Here is a 24,775-nt window from a genome sequence, read left to right as displayed (position 1 = left end):
GGAAAGCACGGCCTTTACACTGGAAAACTTTGGTGATTGGCAGGTGAGCATCTGAAGGGCAATCTTTGGTTGGCTGCAACAGGGCTGCAGTCAGGTACCCAGATAGAAAAGATAGAAAAATTCACTAATTTATCTAAATGGAATCCCTTACATCTGAGCTTTGGATCTCTGCAGCTTTTCCAGAGTAACAGTGGGCCTCACTGTTGCTTCCTTGCCAGCCTGTCATGATAACAGCTTGGTAACTTTGCAATTAACTCTATTTCTTGATGATCGACTGAACTGTAATCTGTGTAATGTTAAAAGTCTAGAACATTGCTTTGTAAACTAACCCGGTTTTAAACTTCGTTAAACTTTTTCTCTGACATGCGACTAATATTCCCTAATACATTTCCAAGGCCTTAGCAAAAAGCAATGTTCAAGCAATTAGGTGGCTTTTGAAGGCAAAAGACTGCACTGAATTTTATTAAAGTGGTATTAAAGAGAGCAAAAAACGTTTTATATATTTATCTGTAAAACATATTCATAGAGCTGCATTATTTTTTCTTAAACTTCACAATTGTACTTTTCCTACGAGACGTTTGTTCTCATACTGGGACAAAATGTGAAATAGTTCAAAACACATGAATACTTTTACATTGACGTACAAAAGACTTAAGATGTTTGTCATTTCTCAATATTTTGCACGCAATGAGCCAAAGTTCTATCTGTGGTCCTTAAACGACCATTTCAATGTCCTACCACTGTCATTCCTTCCCCCCTCTATAGTCTGCAAACCTGGCTGCAAACCACGCTGCAGCAGCAACGTGGGAGTAGCCACCAAGCGGGACGCCTCAGTGCTCTGCCTGGCTGTGCCAGCACAACATTAATTAGCCTAATACACAGAACACACTATGTACAGTCCACACACTTGTTAAGAACCGACGCGAGGCAAAAGCAGTCATTACTCACCGCAGAGTCAGAAATAGAGTGCACAGCAGTGTGTGGGGGAAGAGAAGGGTGTGAAAAGACAAGAAAGGTGAAGAAAAAAATGTTCCTCAGAAATGTGCGACAAAGAAGTCATTATGAGCTCTTCAGCTCCTTCATGTGAAGTCTAACTATCTGTCTCGCCTAAATTATTCATTTATCCCTTTTTTCAGAGCATTTCCTCTCCAGAGTCAAATGACAAACCTGCAGGATGAACCACAATAGGTTACCAACTGATAATTAAATCATTTATTATCAGAGAAGAAGCCATATGCTCTGCAGATGCATGCATGACAAGTGTGGGATTGTGAGTGGTATAAATATTCACAAGCCCAAATTCACAAAAATTATTTTCAACTTGCAGATCAGATGGTGTTGATCAGACAGGACGGAGCAATGCGAAGATACTGAATAGATTTGGACCAGAATGGACTGTAGAAGCGAACATGGTCAGACCCCGTCTATGTAGTGTCAGTGTATGGTTGGATTTTTTATTTTTTTTATACAAGACATTACAGCAGGAGTACAGCAGGTTTTTGTCAGTGCCACTGTGCTGATTATGTTCCACTGGACAGGGTTAAAGGTGAGTAATTAGGTTCAGTGTTGAGAGAGCAACGTACATTATCGCAGTTGAATACACTGACTCAAGATTTGGTTTAGTTCACTTTCTTTCTCCATTGCAGCTTAATGAGAAGCTATAATGACACCGAAGAGCTGCCTTCAGAGTAAACATCCAAGCCCAACCAAAAAGGGTTGTCTCTATAATTATTAGGAATTTATATACAGTTAAATGCCTAGAAATGATTAAAAATAAGAACCATGAGATAGTTTTAAGATTTTCTTCCCCTTTTCAATGTCAATGATAAAATGACTCCATTCTTTCACTCTGTGATCTATTTGAATGTCTTAAGTGATCAATTGTTCCATCGTGGAAATTTGGAGCCAAATGCAAAGGGACTTTATTTTGCCGTGTTGTAGTCATAGCTCGCGCAACACAGTGAAGTAGTCCACTAATTAGCTTTGAAAGCACATTTCTATCTCATCTTAAAACTCTTTTCTTACTCACAGGAAGCCCGAATAAATAGACTGCAGCACAGAAAAGCTTCTCCGGCGTGACAATTTCCAGGTAAAGCTGACCCACTGGAATGTGACAGCAAGAAGAGAAGTGACTCACGAAGAAAACCAGAAGTTCACAAATGTGAGCCAATACAGGAAATCACAGCCTTTACACTGGAAAACTTTGGTGATTGGCAAGTGAGCACCTGAAGGGCAATCTTTGGTTGGCTGCAACAGGGCTGCAGTCAGGTGCCCACTAACACATTAACTCCCACGGGAAGCCTTGATGAAAATGCACTTAGCTGTTTCCGTGGGCACTGAAGTGCTGTTACTCTTGACATTCCTGGTACCCCTTCATAGCTCAATGAGGCCCGATTCTCCCTGGGAAAAAGTGCTTAGCTTCTTGTTGGCAAGGCAAGCTAATATGCTGCTTCTGGTTTGCTTCCAAATCACCTTTAAAGTGAAACTAAGCCTAATCATCAAGAATACCAGACATTCATGTGGTGTATGCTCAAAGGAAAAGCTGGCGATGTCAATAAAGCTCAGTGATTAGACTGTTTGGAATATATTGGAGTTTCTATAGAAACATCCCACATTGTAAACAAGTTATTATTACGCCAAGTATGCACCAAATAAAGTGTCCCAAAATTTCACAGTTAAAAGGGAGCACATCTCGTCTTCTGCCATCTCTTGGACCGTCTGTTTTGTGACCCATCCAGCCAAAGCTCAGCTCTTCATCAAACCAACAACCTGCTGATAAAGACCTGACTGCTGTGAAACACTGTTCATCAATAACTATGGCTAATAAAACAAATAGCCTCGTTTATGACGCAGAAAACAGCTCTGATGGTGAGATTTATGCAAACTTAATTAATTGGAACAACAACAAGAACATATTCTTATCCAAGTAAGTTAGGGTTAGCCTGTCCTTTCAGCAGGGATCCTGAGCAGAGGGAGATGCATGTTTATTGATGTTTTGCATTTGTATATGGAGAATCAGGGCGTCATTTAGCATAACCAATGAAGATAAGAAAGTATTAGAAGAACCAGAAAACACAGACCACCAACACAGACCACAAAGCCACAAAAACATTGTTTTCATAAAAGTAAGAAAATACACATGTATTGTGTACAGTATAGAAACTACTGCAAATCATTTTATAACAGTCTGAAATTTAGGTTTATATTTGAGTTGTGGTGTTATATTACAAACAAAAGCCTTTTTTATTGTGTCAGATCTTCATAAACACATTAAATAAATCTGGGTAAAGTTGTTACTGAGACATTAAATCAGCAATAACGATATAATTAGATAATTTTAAGGTTAAAGAGTGTGTTTAGTTTGTGATACATGTAATAGCGAAAAATGATAGAAGAATTTGAGAAGTAAAATCATTTTTGGGGGAGAAAGTACAGGTTCCTAGGAATGGGGAGCTAATTGAAAGCAGGGAGTGCAATTTTCCACATTGCTTCATTTTGAGTTAACCTCAGTTCTATTGTTTTCATTGTGTCTTCTTACTCTAAGTTCAGTTTCTTTTTTTTCTTATTCCCATGTGTAAATTAAGCCACTTTAAATTGTTGAGGCAAGAAAAGTCCTTTATAGTAGGATACGTTTCTTACAAGGTCACAATTCTCATTGCGTTTTACTGTAAGAAATTAGAACAGAGTTAGAAAACAAGGTCAGAATAATGTTCCAACACTTCCACAGGCAGGCAAATGTTTGATCTATAATTTGGTCAAATAGTTTGAATGTTCAGGCCCATATTTATAAAGATTCCCCATTTAGGCTGTTGAAGTAATATTTATCTTTCGTAGTTTTCTTTTTATTACAGAATCCAATTAGTAGACATGACAGTCTGGTTAATTATACTTTTTAATTCTAGACTCTACTACCAACTCCAGTTGATCCTAAGCATATTATATATATATATATATATATATATATATTTTTTTTTTTTTTTTTACAAATTTTTTCAGCTCTTGGGAACTTAATTTGAAATAAACACATTAAAATTCCCAATAAATCTGGGTTAATTTGCTATTGAGACATTAAATCAGATTACAACAACTATATAGCAAAGCCAATGGACTTCTCTCTGCCGACAGGAAAGGGGAAGAGAAAGGGGGGATAGGCAGGTGGATGGGACTCGAACTTTAGATGGCTGCATCAATGTCTTTAGCCTCTGTATACGGTGCATCTGCTATAACCACTGCATCACAGCACAATTTAAATTAGGTGTGATTATCTTTGATCGAGCCTAAATAAACCTTTATCTCATACAGAAAGCTCTCGTTTCTACAAATCTGTAACAGAATCGTTCAGTGAAATGGTAAGTAGTTTAGCTGATTTTATTTAAAGTATGTAATGGATCGTGAGACTGATTTATTTATGCATATTAAAATAGTTTAAATGTCAAACATCGTTTTTAGACCTTGAAGCTTTGGAGCAAAACGCAAATGCAACACATTCTGGTGTGCCCAGCAATCCAAAAGAATATATGTATGAAATCTTAAATTTGGCCTTTCTGTTTCTCAAGTGCTAAAATTCTTTTGTTTAAATTTTCCTTTTTTCCAGACGGAGAAGCTTGAACAGCAGATCTTTGTGTTTCTCTTCTTTTTTCTCAGCAAAGCCAATGGACTTAATCACGGCAGCGAGGCCTGTTCCCCACGGAGCATCAATGACTCGTTACCCGCGATAACACGGCAGGACCCTGGCTGACGGAGGCGATGCCTGAATTAAAATCCTGCTCCCATGGAAACAGGCTTAGCAGCTCGCTGTGCAGCGTCACCTCTGAACTCTCGTCTTTGTCTCAGGGCCGTGACAAGTGCTGTGAAATGGAGATGGGGCCTTCGGCAGAAGAAAAAGCACAATAATGCTACATTCTTTTCGCTGTCCATTTTATGAGCCTGCCACATATTTCTGAAGTATGAAAAGGGGCCAGCCTTGCTTGTGGAGAAGCCCTTCAGAAGTTGATGAAAGAGCTTCATGGTGGTATTCAAAGGGGGAAAGATCTGCACTGAGCTGATGGAACCCCACCCTATTTCTACCTTTATTACTATAACTACATGCAGCTCCCAGTTAAGCCCACATAATAGTGAAACAGTGCCCTTTACTGCTAAATGGCTCCCTCGTCTTTGTTCCTTGAACTTCTCAACAGTTACATTTTCCCCTCTGTTCCTGATTAAGTATATATCAAATATTCATGGCTATGGAAACGTGTAACAATGGCTCTTAAGAGAGCCTGCTGAGTATCTAATTTATTCAGACCATACATGCCTGAAACCCTATGCTGCTTCAGAAACCTCACTCTCTGTTTTTCAGTACGCCCAGGCCAAAGTTCCACTGGTAATGGTCGCGAGGAGAGCCAAAGTAAATGCCTGCTGCTTGTTTTCTTTGTGAGTGTGGGTTACTGTGTGGTGCATTTTCCAGTATCCAGGGACTAGCTGTACTCAGCTAAATGTATGCATCAACTACAAAAAAAAAACTATTCAAAAATATCTGCTTCCGATTTTTCGCTAGGGAAATTTGCAGAACCGTCACAGAAACTATCTGGACTACTCAGCAGAATCTTTACTTTTTGAGGTCAACAGCCTCGGCAAAAAGAAACCCATCAAAGAATCACAAATACTTAAATAGAACCATAGGATGTTATTACTCTGGTTAACCATCCTTACGGCTGCTGATGTAAATGGTCAAAAATGTGGAAAGACAAAGAAGAAGGGCTGGAGCTCATTGGGATCAAACAGTGCAGGGATTTGATTTGATTTTTTACTAAAAGTGAGAAAAAGCTATGGACTTAGTTTTGTTGTAAATGCAATTATTTAGCATTTTTGTTCACGTCAGTGATTTTGCTAAACATGTTTCCTCTTCCTGGAAACAGGAAGATTCCGAACTGTTTTATTTTGTCTCTACCTGAGTCACAAGAAGATCTCCATGTCCCTGAATGTACTCTGCTTGAACCTCCTGACACATTTGCAGTTTTAGTCATGGTACTTTTTGTGAGTTTAAAAATGGAGTTCCACCCAGAGATTTATATTTTTTGAGTCCAGTCTCGCAGGGGGGCGACGGTTCACTGGTTCGGCTACCGTCTACTCAGAAGAGGAGAACAAAAAAGAAATGTTTTGTAGTTGGTTTCCTGAAAAATGAAAAATAGCAAGTCGCCCCACCAAATTTCCTAGAACAAAAGCTCATTGTTGTTTGTTTTCTTCTGCCAGAGATCTTGATTCACTGTGTTTTGGCTCCACCCTTCGAGTAGGAATTTAATTGCTGCATTGGGGACAAACATTACACAAAGTCACAAAATCAAAGTTGCAGCAAACAAAGCTTTAACAGATGATGAAATGAGCGTCAAAGGTTGTATTAGTTGGTTGTCTTCCTCCTAATTGTTTGTTTCTATACTCAGCTAGCATTACAAAAGCCTCTAACACAATGGTTAAAAAGGACTATTGTACAACAGGGGGGCTGCACAGTATACTGATTCACAATTATCATTGCTACATCAATGCTAGTATGCTGCAGCCCTATTTTTAAACCATTAACATTTCTTCCAAGTAACCCATTGTATTTTGAAAAAAGAGAAACCAAACAGCTTTTGATTTCTCCTTTTTTAATCCAGTAATGACTCTCGAACTACCTGCCGGTCAGCTACAGACACATTGTGCAATCAACAACGAAGAAAATTATTTTCCCTGGTTGTGACACAAGATGTTCACCTGACAATGAACAATCAGCACAAGTATATGTCCTGCTTGTCCTTTTCATGCACGGCACAATATCCGTCACATACAGTTCACATAAAATGGCCAAAAGTGCTGTGGGAGCAATGTTTTTATAGCTTAGCCACAAGCTGCCCTTCTTCCAGCCTCTCAGAAACTGGCCAGAGGCCTGCAAAGGAACCACTGAGTGAACCAAAAGCCCACTGGAGGCCTGACAACATCCCAGTGAATCAAGCCCTGACAAAACCATAACAGCTCTTCTCCTTCTGCCTTCAGCTTCTTTCATCTTCTCTATATTTTGTGTGTCTTGAGCGGGTGAAATATGACAGATCTCTTCCCGTCGCAGTGGCTGCTGCATTTTTTCTGTAAATTCATATGTAACCACAGCCTTTTTTTCCAAGGCTCCTCTTTGGCAAGCCTGTGTGAGAAAAAAAAGGCCTCACAACACGGATGAAAAAGCAGCTTTTAGTTATTCCTCCCTCCCCCCCACTAAATCACCTGGCACTAGGGTAAAACAGGGATATTACCATGTGAAAAGAATATTTCAAGCACCGATTTGTGCACAAAAATGAGGTTTGTTACAAAAAATTGTCAGCAGTCAGAGTACTGACTCATGCAACAATATGTAGTAAATTTAATGGCTTCTGAAGCACTGAACAAAATGTCTAGCAACTTTTATTATTATTATTATTATTATTATTATTATTATTATTATTTAATTGGGTTTTATTGTAAACAAACAACACTAAGTAGTGCATTTCTGTGAAGTGTTTTTAAAATGTCTTGCAAAAATACAAATCAAACTGATTAGTAAACTTGTTTTCAGCTCCTGAGTCAAAGTTTTGTAGAACCTCCTTTTGCTGCAACTACAACTTCAAGTATTATGGGGTGTCTAATTTTACATATTTACACACTGCAAAGAAACTCTGCCCATTCATCTTTTTGGATATGTAACCTACAGTTAGATTATATACACTGTGTGAGAACTTAAATATTTAAATCTTGCGACAGATTCTCTGTCTGATTTAAGGTAATTATTAAGCTTTGATCCATATTATTGCATTGTTGATCTGTCTGCATGTGTTAGAGTTTTTTAGTCCTGCTGGAATCTGAACACTCCAGGGAAAGTTCATCTTTACACTTTTGTAGATAATGGCTCCTTCTGTTGTTTGTTGAAGTCCCAAAGCCTTATGAAGGGCTTTGTCATTTTTTTCCCAAACTTATAGATCAATAACCTATATTTTATATTGCATTAAATGTCTTTACATCAAGATATTATGTGCTGCTGCTTCAGGTATTTGGCCTACTTCGTGTCGTCAAGCAAGTTCTGTTTAAGGTTCAGGTTTGTCAATAGTGAGGGCTACAGTGACTGGTGAAATGTTTTAATCACAGTTAATTCAATTAGCATTAATTTTGGGGGTGGATTTGAGGGCTGTTGTCACTATTAAGTTTAATTATCCTTTAAAAACAGATGTTTTCTATTTACTCTGAGTACTGATTGGAAACTTTGATTTAAAAAAAGTCAAAGTAGGAAAAATCTGTCGGGGGTAAATACTTCACCATCATTTATTTCCCTTTAACTGTACAGCTATGCACCACTTTGTGCTGGTTTATCACAAAAATCCTCATGAAATGCAACAGAGCTTGTTTTTGTAATCTCACAAACATAGGTGTAAGGCGGTCCGAATGCATTGACAAGTCACTGAATGTTAAACTGCAACATTCTGTTCCGGCTACAGTGTAATTTTTTAAACCAACAACGTTGAACAGATGAAAAAGTTTTGCTTCTGCTGCTTACCGTAAAGTAACTCTAGCTCAATTTCCAAAAGAAAGTCTAACAAGTATAACGATGATATTACCAGAAAAGGAACATGAAACAAAAACACATGGCCAACATAGCAGACATAGTCGGAGCATGACCGAACTACAAATGAGCACTCACAGGTTGGACAAATTCACTCAGACAGGGCCGTGAACGTACTCAGAATTTGCAGGAATCACAGCCACAATGAATGCCGGGTTGCACACAGAAGGCAAGTCCCGCAACTTTTGTCCACTCAGCTTGTCAGCACTTTTAGGAGGGATAAATTCTGCACAGTTCCACTCACTTAACTCAGCTTTTCCGGGTCAATCAGCCTTCAAGAGTTTAGCACCCCCAACTTCAACCCATCAAACCACACTTCCACTCTGTATTTTTATGTCCCTGCTATCTCGACTGAGCCTTTTCAGGCTGAGCTGTAACACTTAAAGGAAAGGAGGAAATATTAGCGAAGCCAAGGTTGCCCAGACACATTTCTTCTTTTTTGTGTGTGTGTGCGCTCTCTGCAGATAATTGTCTTTCCATCAAATTGCTGTGACTGGCTGGCATTCAGGAAGAAAAACCAAAGCACTTTAATAGTCCATGTAGTGGTGCAAAATGTCATTATCTGTGCACTGTGCTGCATCGGATTGTTCAGTGTTGTTTTAGGGCAAAAAAAAAATATTTCATCAGTGTAAATAAAAATAATAATAATAATAATAATAATAAAACATGCACAGCAGTTTTACATTTGCTTGTAAAATGAACAGACTAAATAAATAGATGAATATGTTGCAATATGCATGGATATGGGGCATTTTTGCAGTCGTTTTAAGTGTTATTTGGAAAAAATTACATCAGACATGATGTTGACTTTTAATCAGAAACTGACCCCAAAAAGTCAGTGAAAATCACATAAACCTCTTTACAGAGAAGCCAGTTTACTGGATTTGAGGTGGGAGCTTTCAGCCAAGCTTAGTGTGGAAAATCTCCACTGCCTCCATTTCTCACGTCTATATCAGAACTTTTTTTTATTTATTTAAAAAAAAAAAAAAGAAAACACTGACATTATTCAGACAATTTTTTAAACTCAGTAATAATGTCTTTTAAATCTTACCTCAGCTGCTGGGATGCCTTCAGGTGGGCGACACTGCAGTAACACTTCCTGCTCGAGTAACACTTCCTTCCCCAGAGGTTCCTGATCAAACGTCTTTCTCAGGTCTGCGGGGAAACAGACAAAGCACACTGTGCATCAGCATGAACCTACAGCACACTATGATACTGGCAAGTACATGTAGTGACATATTTTAACATAAAGTTAGGAATAAATGCTGAGTAAAGTGAAAACATTTTTATCACCAAATAAATTATGTAAACAAACTGCATCTTGCTGACTGTTGCAGGGGTTTGCAACTCCAGTACTCGAGTGCCACTGTCCTCCAAACTTTTGGATGCATCTCTGCTCCAACACAACCCAGTCAAAAGGCCAAATTACCTGAGCAACGTCAGCAAGTTTTGGAAAGGCCTGGTCATTAAGCATTTATTTGATTCAGGCGCACTGGAGCAGGAATGCATCCAAATGTTGCAGGACTGTGGCACTCAAGAACCAGAATGACAAATTCCTGGTTTAGAAACAGACTGTTTATGCACAAGTACACTGAGAATTAGGTTTTATTCTATCATATCCTACATTTTACAGTGAAGTGCAAACCGTAGGCAACAACAGCTCAGCAGAGGCATATATAAATATGGGAAATATAGCACTTACACTATAAAATCTCGCAAATCTTTCCAAAATACTCCACACCACACATGCACACTTCATTTCTTTACTGACACAAGCTTTCGTCTTCGTTCTTTTTTCATCTTCATTTTCCCACTTTGTCATCTTTTCAATGAAACTGGTGGCCTCATTTTCAGCTCTTGACAACTTGCGCTGATTGTTCATTGTCAGTTGTCTCCGCAGTGTCACAAAAACACCTGGCACGCTCACAAGCAACATTTTGGCATCTCTTGAAAAAGACCTAAACTATAGAGATGAACAAAAGTAAAAAATAAAAAAAAAGACAGCAAACTTGATTCTGACACATGATTGACATGTCAAGTGATGAAAAATCACTTTTTTTTCATATTCACTACTACAGAAACATGCATATTAGGTTAGTTGGGTTCTATAAAAGGTCTTCAGGAGTATGTGTGTGTATGGTTATTTGGCCTGAGTGTACAGGCTATACCTGCGTTTTAACCAATTCAGTGGGCATACACAATGGATACATGCATCAAATCCAAGAACGATCACTATTTTGTGTTTATGAATGGATGCTATGCCTTGCTAAACATGGATGCATTTATTGAGTTCAGTGTAAATCAGTAAAAGGGCTGGGTTGTGATGCATTACTGAGAATGGTCCTTAGTTTCTTCATTTTCAGTTGGATTTAAAAATAATATTGCTATTAAATCACCTGCAGCACAGTTTTATCTGTTATGTGCTATAGTCCTTAGGGGAAAAAAAGTACTAATCAGTCAAAACTGGAATCGGCAGGTGAGACCTTAAAGACATTGGAAATTTGCATCTGTCAGGAAAAGTCTGAACTGTGTATCTCTACTTCAAACTTTGTTAATGAAAAAAATTATTAGCTTTGAAACTTGATCTTCCTTGATACAGTAAGCAGAGTAAAACTAGTCTTTACTGATGCCTATGCTATGTTGACTTTTAAGAAAAATGAAGTTGGTCCTTATGCACAGAGTACCACTGTTATTTTTTTGTTTTTTGGGGGGGCGGTTTATTTGCAGTGCAGGTAAAATTGTTGCTTTGCAAAGCAGGGAAGTTTCTTTGTCGCCCACTGCTTCCAGCAGTTCATCATGTTTTTATTTAAGCTCTTGGATTTCTCAGTGTTCCAAGGACCAGAAGTAAATGAGATCATGCTGCACTTAGTTTCCATCCTCCTTAGTTTCGTAATAAACGGCCTGAAAATGTGCAGAAAATGTTGATCAAACAATTTTACATCTGAACTGTCATTCAGGGTTATTTATATGCCTTCCTTTATGTTTTGTGGCTCTGGTGGCCTCTATCCATTAGTAGATACTGGCTGGACAGGAAGTAGGGCAGAGAGAGAAGACATGCAGTAAATAAGACCAGAAGCAGGAGTCAAGCCCAGGACAGCTGCATCAACGACTGTAGCCTCAGCATATGTAGCACCTGCTTTGCCACTGAGCCATACGACGCCAATATTTATATTTTTACATCCTTATTTTATGGCTGTATCATATTACAACAGTATAAGCATTATACACATCACAAAAAACTGATTTAATTATCATAAGTGCCAGCTAATTATTGGGTAACCATGCATTCGGGGTCTCTATGCTTGTAATATTACGTAACATTAATACTTTCTAATTAACTGTTTATTAATCAGAAATTGTCTGATTTATACATACAATGTAAAGTAATATTCTACAGCCGAAGTTAAAATTTAAATGTCCACACGTGTTACATATTTAGCCTTACATTAACTCCTTCACTTTTGTTTCATTTTGTGATCAGTGCCACTACTTTGGATATGTGGAGACTTTTAGGATTTTTGGTCATAAAGAAGTTTTACACATCTAGACCCCTGCTTCCTTTTTGTCCAGAAGACATAGTCTGGACTCTGTTTGGCATAAAATTATTCTGTTGACATAAATTCAAGATTATTATGACTTCATAATGGTGCAATATTTTAAAATTTGAGACTAAATGAGAAGCAGTGATGCAGACTGAACATGTAGCGTATGTTCTGCTGTAGACTTTTTCAAAAAAAAGCACATAAACCTCTGAACTCTGGAACTCTTGGGCTAAGCATGTAAAGAGATAGCCATACAATAAAGTGTCTTGGGAGATCAGTACAGAAGGAGTATAAAAGAAATACACCTGTAAACTTTAGAGAAAGGTTTACATTTTTTTATTTTTGCTTTAGTTTAATAGTATAACATAGGAATACATTATATTACAATAGAGAGATCTGGCTGTTTTTTTTTTGTTTGTTTGTTGTTTGTGTGTTTTCGTTTTATAAAACACAAGACCCAGAGGAACCAAAAACTACATATATTTTGATGTTCAAAACACACTGAATAAGAGTCCTTGTCCTTGTTCCAGTTCAACTTAAGCATGCCTTCAGGGGAGTATGCTCTGATTCCAAACATTACTATGAGTTTTAAAAAGCTGAAAGGTTGGATGATAAATTGAAAAGATTTTTTTTTAGATTGAAATACAAGAAAAAGGAATAACAAGACAGGCGTTTTCTTTGAAAAACGATTTAAGGAATTTTATCCAAGGACAGATGCATCATTTGTTTTTGTCTCCAATAAACAGAAGGGGGGGAAAAAAAGGAAAGAAAACAACATGCAAAGGAGGCTATTAAAGTTTCTGTTTTGTTCTAAAAGTTATGCTGTTAAATCACAACAACAACGCAGGGATTGATTTCTGCTCCAACTGCCTCTTAAAGACAGAAGATTGCGCAGACACGGTGTGACAGGTGAGGCAACACAGTCACACATTCTGGATGATACATTTTGATTTACTGCATATGCAGTATGGCTAAATCTAATAAATCAAATTTGATTCCTTCACATAAATGCATTACAGCATATGGAAATCTTCATGACTGCTCAGTGTGCAGTGATTCAGCATGCCACTGGCCGCTTTAGAGTAAACCATAAAAGCTGGCAGCCACTTACTGGTGATAAGGTCCCAAGAGGGCCTAAATTTAGACCCAACATATTTCATAGTAAAAAAGATGAAGTGCAAGTCAAAGAACAGGAAACAGACAGAGGAAACCAACAAATGTTGTTTTGTTGCCACAAAAAAAGAACAAAATAAAATGAACATAAAGAGGCTTTTAAAAGTATTTACAGCTGTGGAATATTTTCTCATTTTGTCACATTTCATAAACTTCAGATTGTCAGGAGAGCACATACCAATAGCAGTTTTAAATCTTGCTAAGTTTAAGTCTCACATTGACTTAGTTTTCTTCTTTTAAACATGTTGATATATTTTTATCTAAGCCACCATAGAGTAGCTCTGTTCAGCTCCGTGTCACTCTAGATTTTCAGGGTAATGTGCAGTTAGTTTTCTGCTGATCTCATCCAACGACGGTGCCTCCCATAACTTATTTGCTGTGTCCACTGCTTCTCTGACAAAAGCTTTCCTTACCCTGGTGTATCAGTCTCAGTTGATGGGCATGTCATGGTAGTTTTGGAGTATTGTCATTTATTTTTGGATGATATATTGAACAGTTTTTAGTGAGGTGTCCAATAATTGGGATGTAATTTTACAAAGCAACACCAGTTTAAACTTTGCCAGCAGCTTCGTCCCACATAGCATAGATTTGTGTTTAATAAATACATGACTTGGTGTATCAGATTGAATCCCAATAAAATACATTGAAATATGTTGTCTGAAAAATGGGTTAAGACTCGAGAGGCATGGATGTTTCGCAAGCCACTGCAAAATACTTTTATGTTTACTGCATGTGGAGTTTAGCTATTCCTCTGGTCTGGAGTCTCTCTCCTCTCCTCACACCTCCTAACCTGGATCAGTCCTGCGGCCCAATGATGGGGCGCGCGATCAGCTGAGTTGGCATTCCTGTGGGAGTCGCGGTGCACACAAACATTTCAAACCTCCACAGAAACAGACACATATGACTGCCATTACCTTAAGTGGATGTGTTTGGCTACTTGTCTCGCTAAATTACGCCAACCTCACACTTCAGACATGGTTTCTTTCCCCACTGAGAAAATCATTAGCAGCTAGAACGAGTCCAGATTAGGAGTGACACAGAACACATTCAACATCTGAATCTAATTCAGCGATAAAAACGTTGGTCAGCAGGTTTTACCTGGAATAAAAATATATAGGCCTATATATAGGGCTGCAAACAAAATTATCCTTCTCCATACTTTTAATTAACTTTAATTAATCTGACTGTAGAATTTTCTCAGTCGTCAGGCAAACCGTGCGCCGCAAAAACTGAGACAAATTAAATCAGAAGAACTTTTTGTACACTCCGATGTGTTCCTGCAAAACCTTTTTACGTTGCAACTCTGAAAGCTCTGTCCTTAACATGGCAACCTCTTTGCACAGCAGCACTTGCTCTGACTCACTATCTGATTAAGCTGCATATGTTTAGATGATGGGAGAGGAGAGGAAAACAACCCCAGTTTCCATTAGCCTAACGGGTTGGAGTCTGGCTCTAACAAGAAGCCCGCCCAAAGAGAAAGCCCACTAGAGGAGCTAATCCATTCAGCAGAAGCTAATGGGAGGGGAAGAGGAGTCCATTGTGATTTGAGGGATAGGCTAGTGCTGGCAGGCCGCTCATCACGGGTGATTATAGGAGGTGGAGCAGCGGGAACGAGCTCGGTGGGAGACTGGGAAGCGTGATTCTCTATTCGAAAGGCAAGCCTTATCGAAGCAGTAATAAGGGTTGTCGGTGCTCGAACTAAAGAGAACGCAACAAATTTAGATAAGAACTGTGAGGGAAATGAGGGCAAACAGCAGGAGAAAAACATTTAGTAGGTATATGATAATTTAAAGATGAAGGAAAGAATTCAAAAGGCTCAAACTGAGAGAGACAAATGCTAAGTAAGTTTAAACCGGCTGACTCAGGTGAAAACCGCAGATGTTGACTCCTCACTGTGCCATCTGTTCCAATTTGGTGTAGATGAGTTCATTTTAAAAGTAGAATTGAGTTGCCAGCTAAACTTTTCGTTACTATCATTGAAGCAGAAGCCAGAGAAAAAAAAGTCCTGAACTGACTCAGTAATTTCAAGAATGAGTTCAGGTCAATCATCATTTTATGAAAGAGAATAAAACAAACCACTGCTAGATTGTCAATAATATATCAATGTAAAACAAGATCATCTAAATTTTTTATGTCCAACTGCATTAGAGTAACTTTGTGCTGAGAAGAAAAATGAACAAATCAGATATTCTGGTGGAATTAAAGAAATCATCCAAACTGCAAACTGACTAAATGAAGAATATTGCTAAGTGAAACGGTTTGTTTCTTGTTGCTTTTGCTGCAGAGGTTTGATTTCAATGTTGAACTGTGTTGCTTCCACTGAGTAAACAAAGACCCAACTGTGATAGGCCCTCTACGCCACTGAAGCCTGTATCAAAAAAAAAGCTTAAATCTCGTTGGCCAACAGGAGAAGAAGGAGCAAACCTCTGCAGGAAATGTCATGGAACCGTAAAATGACTGACAGATGCTTGGGAAGCTCAGGCATCTCACTGGTACTACAAAATGACTTGCCTTCAGGTGGCATTTTGACAACAATGCATGAGCAAGTTGTATTACATAATATTTGTTGTGTTGCAAAAAAGGGCTGCCTTGATGTCACAACTCTGCATAACAAAAACTCTGTTTACCGCATCGCAGTCTTCTGGGGTTTCATTACTTTTCAGATTCTCACTAGAACATCCTTTGGGGAACAGCTTAAAATGAGCCTAAACTTTGGGGCCAGTGCAGAATGTCTCTCATTACTTGAAAACAGTTGTGCTGTGCTGTTCAGAAGGAGGACAAACACACAGTCAGGGAACAAATGGGGACCATGGAGGAGGAAAAAAAGGGGGAATGCTGACATAAATAGGAACCATATAGGTCTTCTACTGTGTACAAACACTGCTTTGGCTCTTTGCTTTTTTGCTTTTTCTTCTCGTCGTTTACACAGAGCGCAATGAAACCCATTCGGATTCTCTAAACTGTCATGAAAGTAAGATGTCAGCAAAAGCCTTTTTAACAACCTGTTGGACATCGACCGTCTGGCAAGCTCAAGATTGTGCTTAGAGAGGAATGCACAGATGAGGGAGTGGATAATAACACATAAACTCACAGGCGATGCGGACGTGGGCTTTGCGGCTCTTGGTGGTCCCAGCGGAGCTCCAGGCCACACACTGACACCAGAAGTCCTCCGGCCCAAACAACTCCTCCACCTGCTGCCGGGTGATCTCTATGCTGGCCTCTCTCACAACCAGACCTGCAGAGGTAACAGAGCAAGTTTAGAGAGCAGAAACAAACTGACTCAACCTTAAAGGATTCGTTAGAAAAAAGGAAAGAAAATCAAACATGTTCCTCTCAGACGTCGTGGTATTTTGGAGGGTCAGTCTGGACTGACTAGACAAGCCTGAGTACTGAGCTGTTTTGGTCTGAGCCCTGTGGGGGCGGCCTCTCGATGTTACAGCTAACACAATCCTGTTTGCTAACTCATCTGATTAGGGCTCATTTGGATGCCAGGACCTAACAAACAAACAAACAAACAAACAAACAAACAAACAAACAAACAAACAAACAAACAAACAAACAAACTGGCCCTGGAACAGACGCTTCTATCAACAGCTGCCACTCTACAGCAGACTCTGCTGCCGCCAGTCTGCCTACATCTGTGTTTGCATATATAAGCCCATTGATATCATATGTTTCCCTAACAAAAATAGACACAGAAGATATCAACACTTTAATTCAGCTCAACACAAATCACATTTTTATGGCTCAGATGTGTATTAATTAAGGAAGGTGCACCAAACCGCAGACATTTAAGGGTAAAAAGATAAGTTCATATATGTTCCATTTTGCTCTAGTTGGATGCTTTTTAGCTCCAGCAGAGCTTGCATTTTACATGCATCTAAGCTGGAAGCTCATATTCAAATGTGCTACAACACTTCAGCAGATTTTTATTTTTTATTTTTAATAACACCCAGACTGTGAATGTTCCCTTCCTCCTCATCCCTTGGATGTACAGCTACATATTAAGTTTAGATATGGAAGTTGAGCAGCATCTCGGAAATAAATTGATGTAATTTCTCTGAAGCGGTTATGCTCACGGTCAGCTCTGAGGTAAAACTGGACTGTGACATTCTGATCTTTCCCAGTTCCCACTGGGACACATTTTATTACGCCGTCATTGTCAGTCTGTACTATAACCATCATTGAAGGTATAATGGTAATAAAAAAAAGACCATGTTAAGAAGCAGTGGGTTCATTATTCCTTTAATTTTGTGGATCACTTGCTCCGCTGAAGGTTTCCTAGTTAGGTGACAAAACAATGAAAGAGAGTTTGCTTCTGTTGTAGCAAATCTAATTCAAACCCTGCTGGGCTGTGGAACACACTGCTGTGGTATACATTGCTTTTAAACTATTCTTTCCACTGAGAGATTTATTGTGTTTTTGTGCCTGTCAGAAATACGTCGGAGTGATGCAAAAAGTGACCTTTGGCAACCAGAGAATGAGGATGGAAGACAGCAGAGTTAGTTTTTAGACTTTTTGAAAGCTAGACTCAACAGATAAAGTTAACGTATCTTTTTTTATTGGGCTGGTGAGATTTTCTAGGCTTTTAAAGACCACTGTTTTATCTGTTGTTTTGATGGTACTGATTTCCTTTTTTGCTAAGATTTAGGCTCCAAAACTGGCATGATGTAGTCATCAGAAATTCTTAGTTAACTTTAGAAAAACCTAGGCCTATCTTCAGGTTATACTCCTTGAAACTGATTTATTACAGCAGAAAATAACTGCTGTCAATAGGACATTATTTTGGCCCTGAACTGTAATAAATTATAGACATATCTGTGTCCTCATCTGCATCAATTCTGTAATTTAATATTATTTTGCAATCTAATTTATTACAGAGTTATCCGATGTCAACTCAACCAAGACGGGCTAATATAGTACACTCTGAGAATCTAAATTCACAGCTAAGCGGGATTAATTTTAAAGTAATTTAAAAATTGCTTCACAAGTTCCAGACATGTTGAATCAGTTGAAATGTCTTAATGCTCCAAGAAATAAAGTAAAAAGCCCACTTCAGTTTTTCCTTGTTTAAAACCCAACGTGTGATCACATTTTAGTTGAAGGGGTTTGGCTTAACGAGTAGATTTTATATGAAAAGTGTCAGGTTCTGGCTGAATGGGAAATACAACAAGAGCGAATGGTTAAATAAAATGAACATGCCATTTTATTTCAGGTTCATCGCATTAACACAGCCTCCTTGTTCCAGCAGATATGCACACCAGGCACATTGACAACCAACGCACCAGCTTAGCCCTCATGTAAAATTTAAGCAGTGCGCCGACAGGCAAGGGAGCAGCCATGTCTGGAGTGTCACAATTTGCCTCTGCGTTTTTCCACACGTGTGTGCGCCACTGTAAGGAAGGAAGTACTGTTGCATGCTAATGTGCATTGCCTGAGAGAATGTTTTGTTAGCTTGATAATGTCAAGGATGGATGTTGTGCAAGTGGGAGTGTCTCTAAACAGCAACGGGAAAAATCACCAGCAGTGAAAGTGATTGTACTCTTAGAATACCCCACGTCTGAAACCTACACTGGGGAAACTCGTCTCTTTTTATAGGTTTATGTTAAACATTCATGGATCTGAGTAACATGTCTGTTTTTAAATGTTACCTGTGTTGTAATAGATAAACTAAAATCCTCATGATGATCAAGTTATCAAGTCTACATTAAAAGTCTTAATTAAGCCTCAGATGTGTTTCGCTTAATAAAAGCAAAACTGTGAACTATAATGTTGTAGAAAAAATATTTGCCCTCTTGCACATTTCTGCAGATTTTCTATTTTTCTTACATTTAAGTCTTTAAGACTATAAAACAATATTAGTATATGGTAAATGTAACTTGAATAAATATCTAACTTTTAGATGTTAATTGTATTTATTATGGGACAAAAGCTTTCCATACTAACCTGACATCTTTGTTCAAAATTAACTGTCCTCAATTGTTTAATCATGAATTGATGTTTCAGGCTCATCCAGTCACTTGAGCTGTGCTGTTGCTTGACACATAATCTTTAAGACACTGAAGTATATATGCAGCAGAATATGGATGGTCTATTTAGGGTGGCATGCATCCTGCTCCACTTTACATTTCATGCACTGCTGCCAGCTTCTGCTATGTTTCCTTCAGCCACTCCACCTCCCTGTCATCCCACTATGCTCTCCGGGGTGGGAGACCTTCTTCTCATTTCCTGATGTGTGGAAGACAGGTTCAGTGGGAATATATATGCACTCATTACTCTATCAAATGCTGAGCAGCATGGCTACGGAGTGATGAAATCTGGCCTTCATTGGCTTTATTGGCTAATAAAGAGTCCTTTAAGCATTTACACGTGATTTGTCAGACCGAACTGTGATTAACAACATTTCAGTTTAATTTCACAAGCTGCACCCAGACCTGATTACAGCCAGAGCAGCAGAATCAAGAAGTCACTTAAATGGAGCATGTCTGACAAATCAAGTGGACTAAAAGATTTTGAATATCAGCACAACCTGTTCCGATCTAAAGAAAAAAGAAGAACAGATGATTTATCTGTCTGGGAAAATTACAAATCCGTTTATAAGGTTTTGGGGCTCAGATAAACCATAGTTAAGGTTATGCGACATAGGCGACTTTCTCGGGAGTGGTCAACCTACAAAAATGACCAAGAAGTGCATCAGCGACTCATCACAGGTCACAAAAAGAACAGTATCCAAACAGCAGCTCAATTAAGCTCAGTGTTCATGATTAAACAAGAAGAAAGGCATTTTTGAGAGCGTTACAAGGCCGGAACCACTGATGACCAAAAAAGAAAGCAGCAGCTTGTCTCACATTATGAGATATTCTGTAAACTGCACAGAGACAAAAGTTCCTGGAAGATGTGTTTTCATGTTGCATCTGACCTAAGACTAACCCAGCCTATTCAAATGTTTGAGTTAAATATGACTGAGATTTGAGGGTATTTTTTGCTACAAAGATTGAGCCAAACAGTTATGGGGGCTAATTACCAAATTCCAGGTTGACTTGTATACTCTATCTTTTTTACTTTTTTTTTTATTTTTTTATAAAATTTCTTTAATAATCATGTAAACCACAAACAAACAAAAAAATGTATTTTTAAGAGGTCAAATACTTTTTCATAGCCCTGTAACTGTGAAGTCACCCTGACTTTATGTAGCACATCATTACAATTAAGAACACTACAGAGCGTAGCATTAAATTTACAGCCATGAGGGCTGAAGTAATTGCGAACCCCAGCAGGACTAATGATGAGGGGTTGTTTCATCCAACTACAGCCATCAGCCTCCATTCATAGCTGGCTGACACAGGGCACTTTATTAAAAATAATTCATTATTAATGTGACCATAAATGTGAGCTAGCCTCGCTCTTCAGTGCTAGCGCTTGGCTAACATTATTGATCAGACTGGTCAGGAAGGAGGAGGAAGCATCGGTCAATAAAGATGAGCAGAAGCAGGAGGGAGGAGTATGTGCACTCATTATCGGCCCAGATGAAGAGGACTCCCGTTTGATCATACACCTCATTTCTCAGAGGAAGTGACAAGCTGTCTCTGGTGTATATTAAACGAGCTGCTTGAAATTAATTTACCGCTCATTTGCTCAGATCAATACTCATTTTGTTCAAAAGATACTATAACACCGGGAGGTAAAACATTACAGCACTCACAAAACAAAACTGGGACAGTCAAAAGTGGCAAAAGCAGCTATGTTTTATGACCTTTACACTTCTCCATCCTATTTGTAGTTACACGTGAAACATATAATGGGAGATAGCTTTATATAAAGAGGAAGAAAAGATGACCCCCACCTCCTGAAACCTAAATGGCTCTGCCACAAAGTCACAGAAAAACTTATTTTGTCAGAAGTCCAAATTTACTGATGGTTTTTTCCCTTCAAATATTGATAAAAAGGTTCTCTCAATCTGTGAGGACATTTCTTGCCCAGACATTTTTTTTCTAATAAACTCATTCTTCTGTTTATTTGAAGGTCCGATTAGACTTCATATGCTGCTAAAAAACAAACCCCCACTTCTTCTTAAATCTTTCAGTAGGCATGCAAAGATCTTAGATTAAAACTGTTGATAACTTTAGTCACCTTTAAAGTCACCATGACCATTAAAGGAAAGTGAACTCAGATACTGTCACCATTGTGTTTCATGGTAGACATGGTCGTCTTTTCTGTGATACACTTTGGGAAGATTGAAGCTGTAACACATTTTCCCACGAGGATTTTGGAGATTTTAGCCAGGCCTGGATTTTTATTTCAGCCATATTCCATACTACAAATGGAGAAGATGGCTATCATATGTACAACACAACCAGTACTTGGCATCGACTTCAGCAGCTATTTCAGATTTGCTGTTCGCCTGTTGGCAGCCGCCCTTACTATGGATTTTGTGTAACCTTCTCCTGACTTGTTCCTTTGTACATTCTGATCCTTTGTAACCTCTATGAAAAATACGACTTTAGCTCAAGGATTTAAGAACAGTCGAACTTTGATGGAAGGTGTGAACTTTACAAGACTAAAAGCTGAAACACAATCAAAAAGTGATAAAACTTGAAGTATTAGTATAAGGAGGTGCGCCTATGCAGCCAAGCTTTTGCTGGTGTTTTTGCCCGTTTCAAAAACCTTCACTGCCGATGATTAAGCTTGTCAGAAGAATGGTTTCAACCATCATGCGGTTGCTGTTGCATTTGTTCACTGTAATTTCTAAATGGTCTCTTCAAATTTGGATTGATGTATCAATGTTATATTACCGAGGTAAAGAGGTGTAACAGGTGTAACAGTCAGAGACGGAAAGGGAGGTGGTCACATATCAAAACATCTGTGAGAGGGGACAACGCTTCTAACAGAGGAGTTCATGTGATTTAGTTAATCAATATATTCAAATGTGGAACCAATTTATTGATTTTATTATAAATGGTTATATATACATTTTTTTTTTTAAAAAGCGGAACCTGAGCGAAAAATGCTTTGCATCTCTTCAAGTAACCTAAACAAATTTTTCACGATTGTGATTTTGTTTATCTGACATGAGGCTGGAGACCAAATCTAACACCAGTCAGATGTTTCCCTGATGATTTAGCACAGCGGATGGTAATCGAAACATCTGTGTGATGAAAATGTTTGCACAGCTCTGCACACAACGCTAATATGAGAGTGTAAAACATCTGGATAAATACGCTACGGACACAGCCAGAAGCCTAAAATGAACACCTGCGGTTTCTGTCTTTAGTCTCTTGTACACTTAAATCTCAGTATCTGCGACTGTGCTATTTGCATAAGCTCATCAGTTCTCACCAATATGACAGTGAGACAGAAAGAAGATAGAAGGCAGGGAAGAAAACCAAGGAGGGGAGCGATCTAGTTTCTTTAGGCTGTTATTAGTGGTATTGACCAAGCTTGCTGGTTTCTATCGGTGTTCCCTTTCTGTCAATTTGGAGAAATCAGAGAGCAAAAGAGTGGGTTGAGAGCAGCAACACACATGCACTGAGCTCCGCTGGTGTACTGTGTGTTTTTTTGTGCTTTGCAAGAGCATAAACGAATGAATATCTGTGCAGTAAATAGCCTGTGGATATGGCTATGTAGAGTGGGTGCCTGTATGATGTGTGGGTTGTTTTCCTTGTTGATGCTTTTGGCACAAAACCTCCTGACACAAGGGCTAAAAGCCACTACTACCTTCTCCCTGTTCTTTGTCATTATAACTAAAACACATGTCGGAATGTCTGTTTTCATACAAACACACGCAAGGTTGCAAAAATGAAAAGGTTTCAAGATTTTCAATCGTTTTAAAATTGGTGCCTGCTGAACAAATCTGTTTGTGCATTTTAAATCATGTACAAGAGCTGCGAAACTTTTGCTGCAACTTTTAACGGCTTGCTGCTATCTTTAATTTGATGTTTTGCCATGTAGGTCACTACAAAGAGCAACAGTGAAGCCTGTTTTTAGTCCACATCTTGATAGAAACACACTTTAAGGTCCTTGAAGCACGTGAACACATTACGCTCATGACCTTAAATGCTCACACTGGACTAAAGGAGCAGTGTTGGGTGTGTGTCTGTGGAAAGCTTGAAGGCATGTGTATAGCAAAACAGTTGGATGAAAAGGGTAAATGCAATGTGATTGGTACCTTTGGGCGACAGAAAGAACTCAATTCCAAATACAGCAGCTGAATGCAGGCCAATCAGTGCTGGCTTGTAGTGTGTAATGGTTCTGGTGCCTTCAGGGTTAGAGTTCTGGAGAAAACAACCATGCTGGAGATTCGCTACCTTCACTTCCCTTAGATGCCTCCTAAAAATATATGTGCAATCTGAAAGACAGACTTTATGATAGCTTAAACATTGTGTGTCTATTTCCAGAACCCTTTTTTCCAGAACAAATGTGTAGATTTGTAGTTCATGTAGTAACAATAAACTAAACAAAATGTGAATGTGCAAAAATGTGGTTACATTATAATTTATGATGACAGGTAATATCTATCCCTAGTGAAGCATTATTTTGTAACACTTCTCTTGAAAGTCCACACAAACTTGAGAAATGAGTTAAAGCTTATAACAGCAAGTGAAATCTAGGTCAAGTCGAGTTCTAAATCAAACTATAAACCATATGTATCAGGAGTAGATTGAAAGACCTTGCTATGATCCGAGATCCTTATAATAAAGGAACATTAAAGACCAAATCCTAGTATTGTCAGTATATAAGGTATTTTTGGCCTTCAACAAGCTTGAAGTTCACACTTGTTGAACAGTGAAAACAGATTATCATGTTTTAGAAAGGCGTTGAGATGCAAAAGTATGTTAAGTGATGGCTTTATGTTTTGACAGACCTTCATATTTATCTGACTTTCTACATGGTATTTACAAATGAGTTTACAATTGAAGCCTCAAAAAATATTTTGCCTTGAGTGTGCAGTGAAGGATTTTTGCGCAACTGCTCCAGATGTATCTTATTGTTTTAATAAATGACAAAATACACTGGAGAATGGAATAAGATCATCTTTTTATTGGCCAGTAGTTGCCTATCCAACATCGAGGTAGTGTGCTTGGAAACAAAGGCACAACAATAAAGCCACTAGCCAGGCTCAACTAGTTTAGACTTGTCTCTTGAATAACACCTGCAGGTTCACACAAACCATTAACACTCTGAGGTGAGACAAGACTGTGGTTTTGTTTTTGATTGGCTCCGTAGGAACAACACAGATGTCATGAAAAGATGCGGACATCTTTTCATGAGACGGCCATCTTGATATAAGGTCCGAAAAAAATCTTCAAAGAAAAAACTGCAGGATTCTCAGATAGGCGGATTTCACTTTAGATGATTATAACAGGTAAGCTCGCTTTTAATCAGTTTGTCTATCGAAAAATATAAATCTTCTGTTGTGGCAGAAAAGTCCCATGGTAGAAATTCCCAGTAAGATTTGCTGGAA

General features: G+C 38.6%; 1 protein-coding gene across 4 annotated transcripts in view; it reads right to left on the bottom strand.

The window, feature by feature from the left end:
* The window catches only part of unc5cb (unc-5 netrin receptor Cb), a 142,574-nt gene that overhangs the window by 36,877 nt on the left and 80,922 nt on the right, over nt 1–24,775 (bottom strand). For all 4 annotated transcript variants that reach the window (XM_008424252.3, XM_008424253.3, XM_017307961.2 and 1 more), the window contains exons 3-4: nt 16,406–16,549; nt 9,651–9,754 (exon numbers count right to left, since the gene is read on the bottom strand). In XM_008424252.3, coding sequence (XP_008422474.1) covers nt 9,651–9,754; nt 16,406–16,549 — 248 coding nt within the window. The remainder of the gene's footprint in view (nt 1–9,650; nt 9,755–16,405; nt 16,550–24,775) is intronic.

Source organism: Poecilia reticulata, chromosome 12 (assembly GCF_904066995.2).
Source record: "Poecilia reticulata chromosome 12, P_reticulata-male-v2, whole genome shotgun sequence".
Lineage (NCBI taxonomy): Eukaryota > Metazoa > Chordata > Actinopteri > Cyprinodontiformes > Poeciliidae > Poecilia > Poecilia reticulata.
Note: the sequence above shows the minus strand (reverse complement) of the source record. Positions and strands in the feature narration are given on the sequence as shown.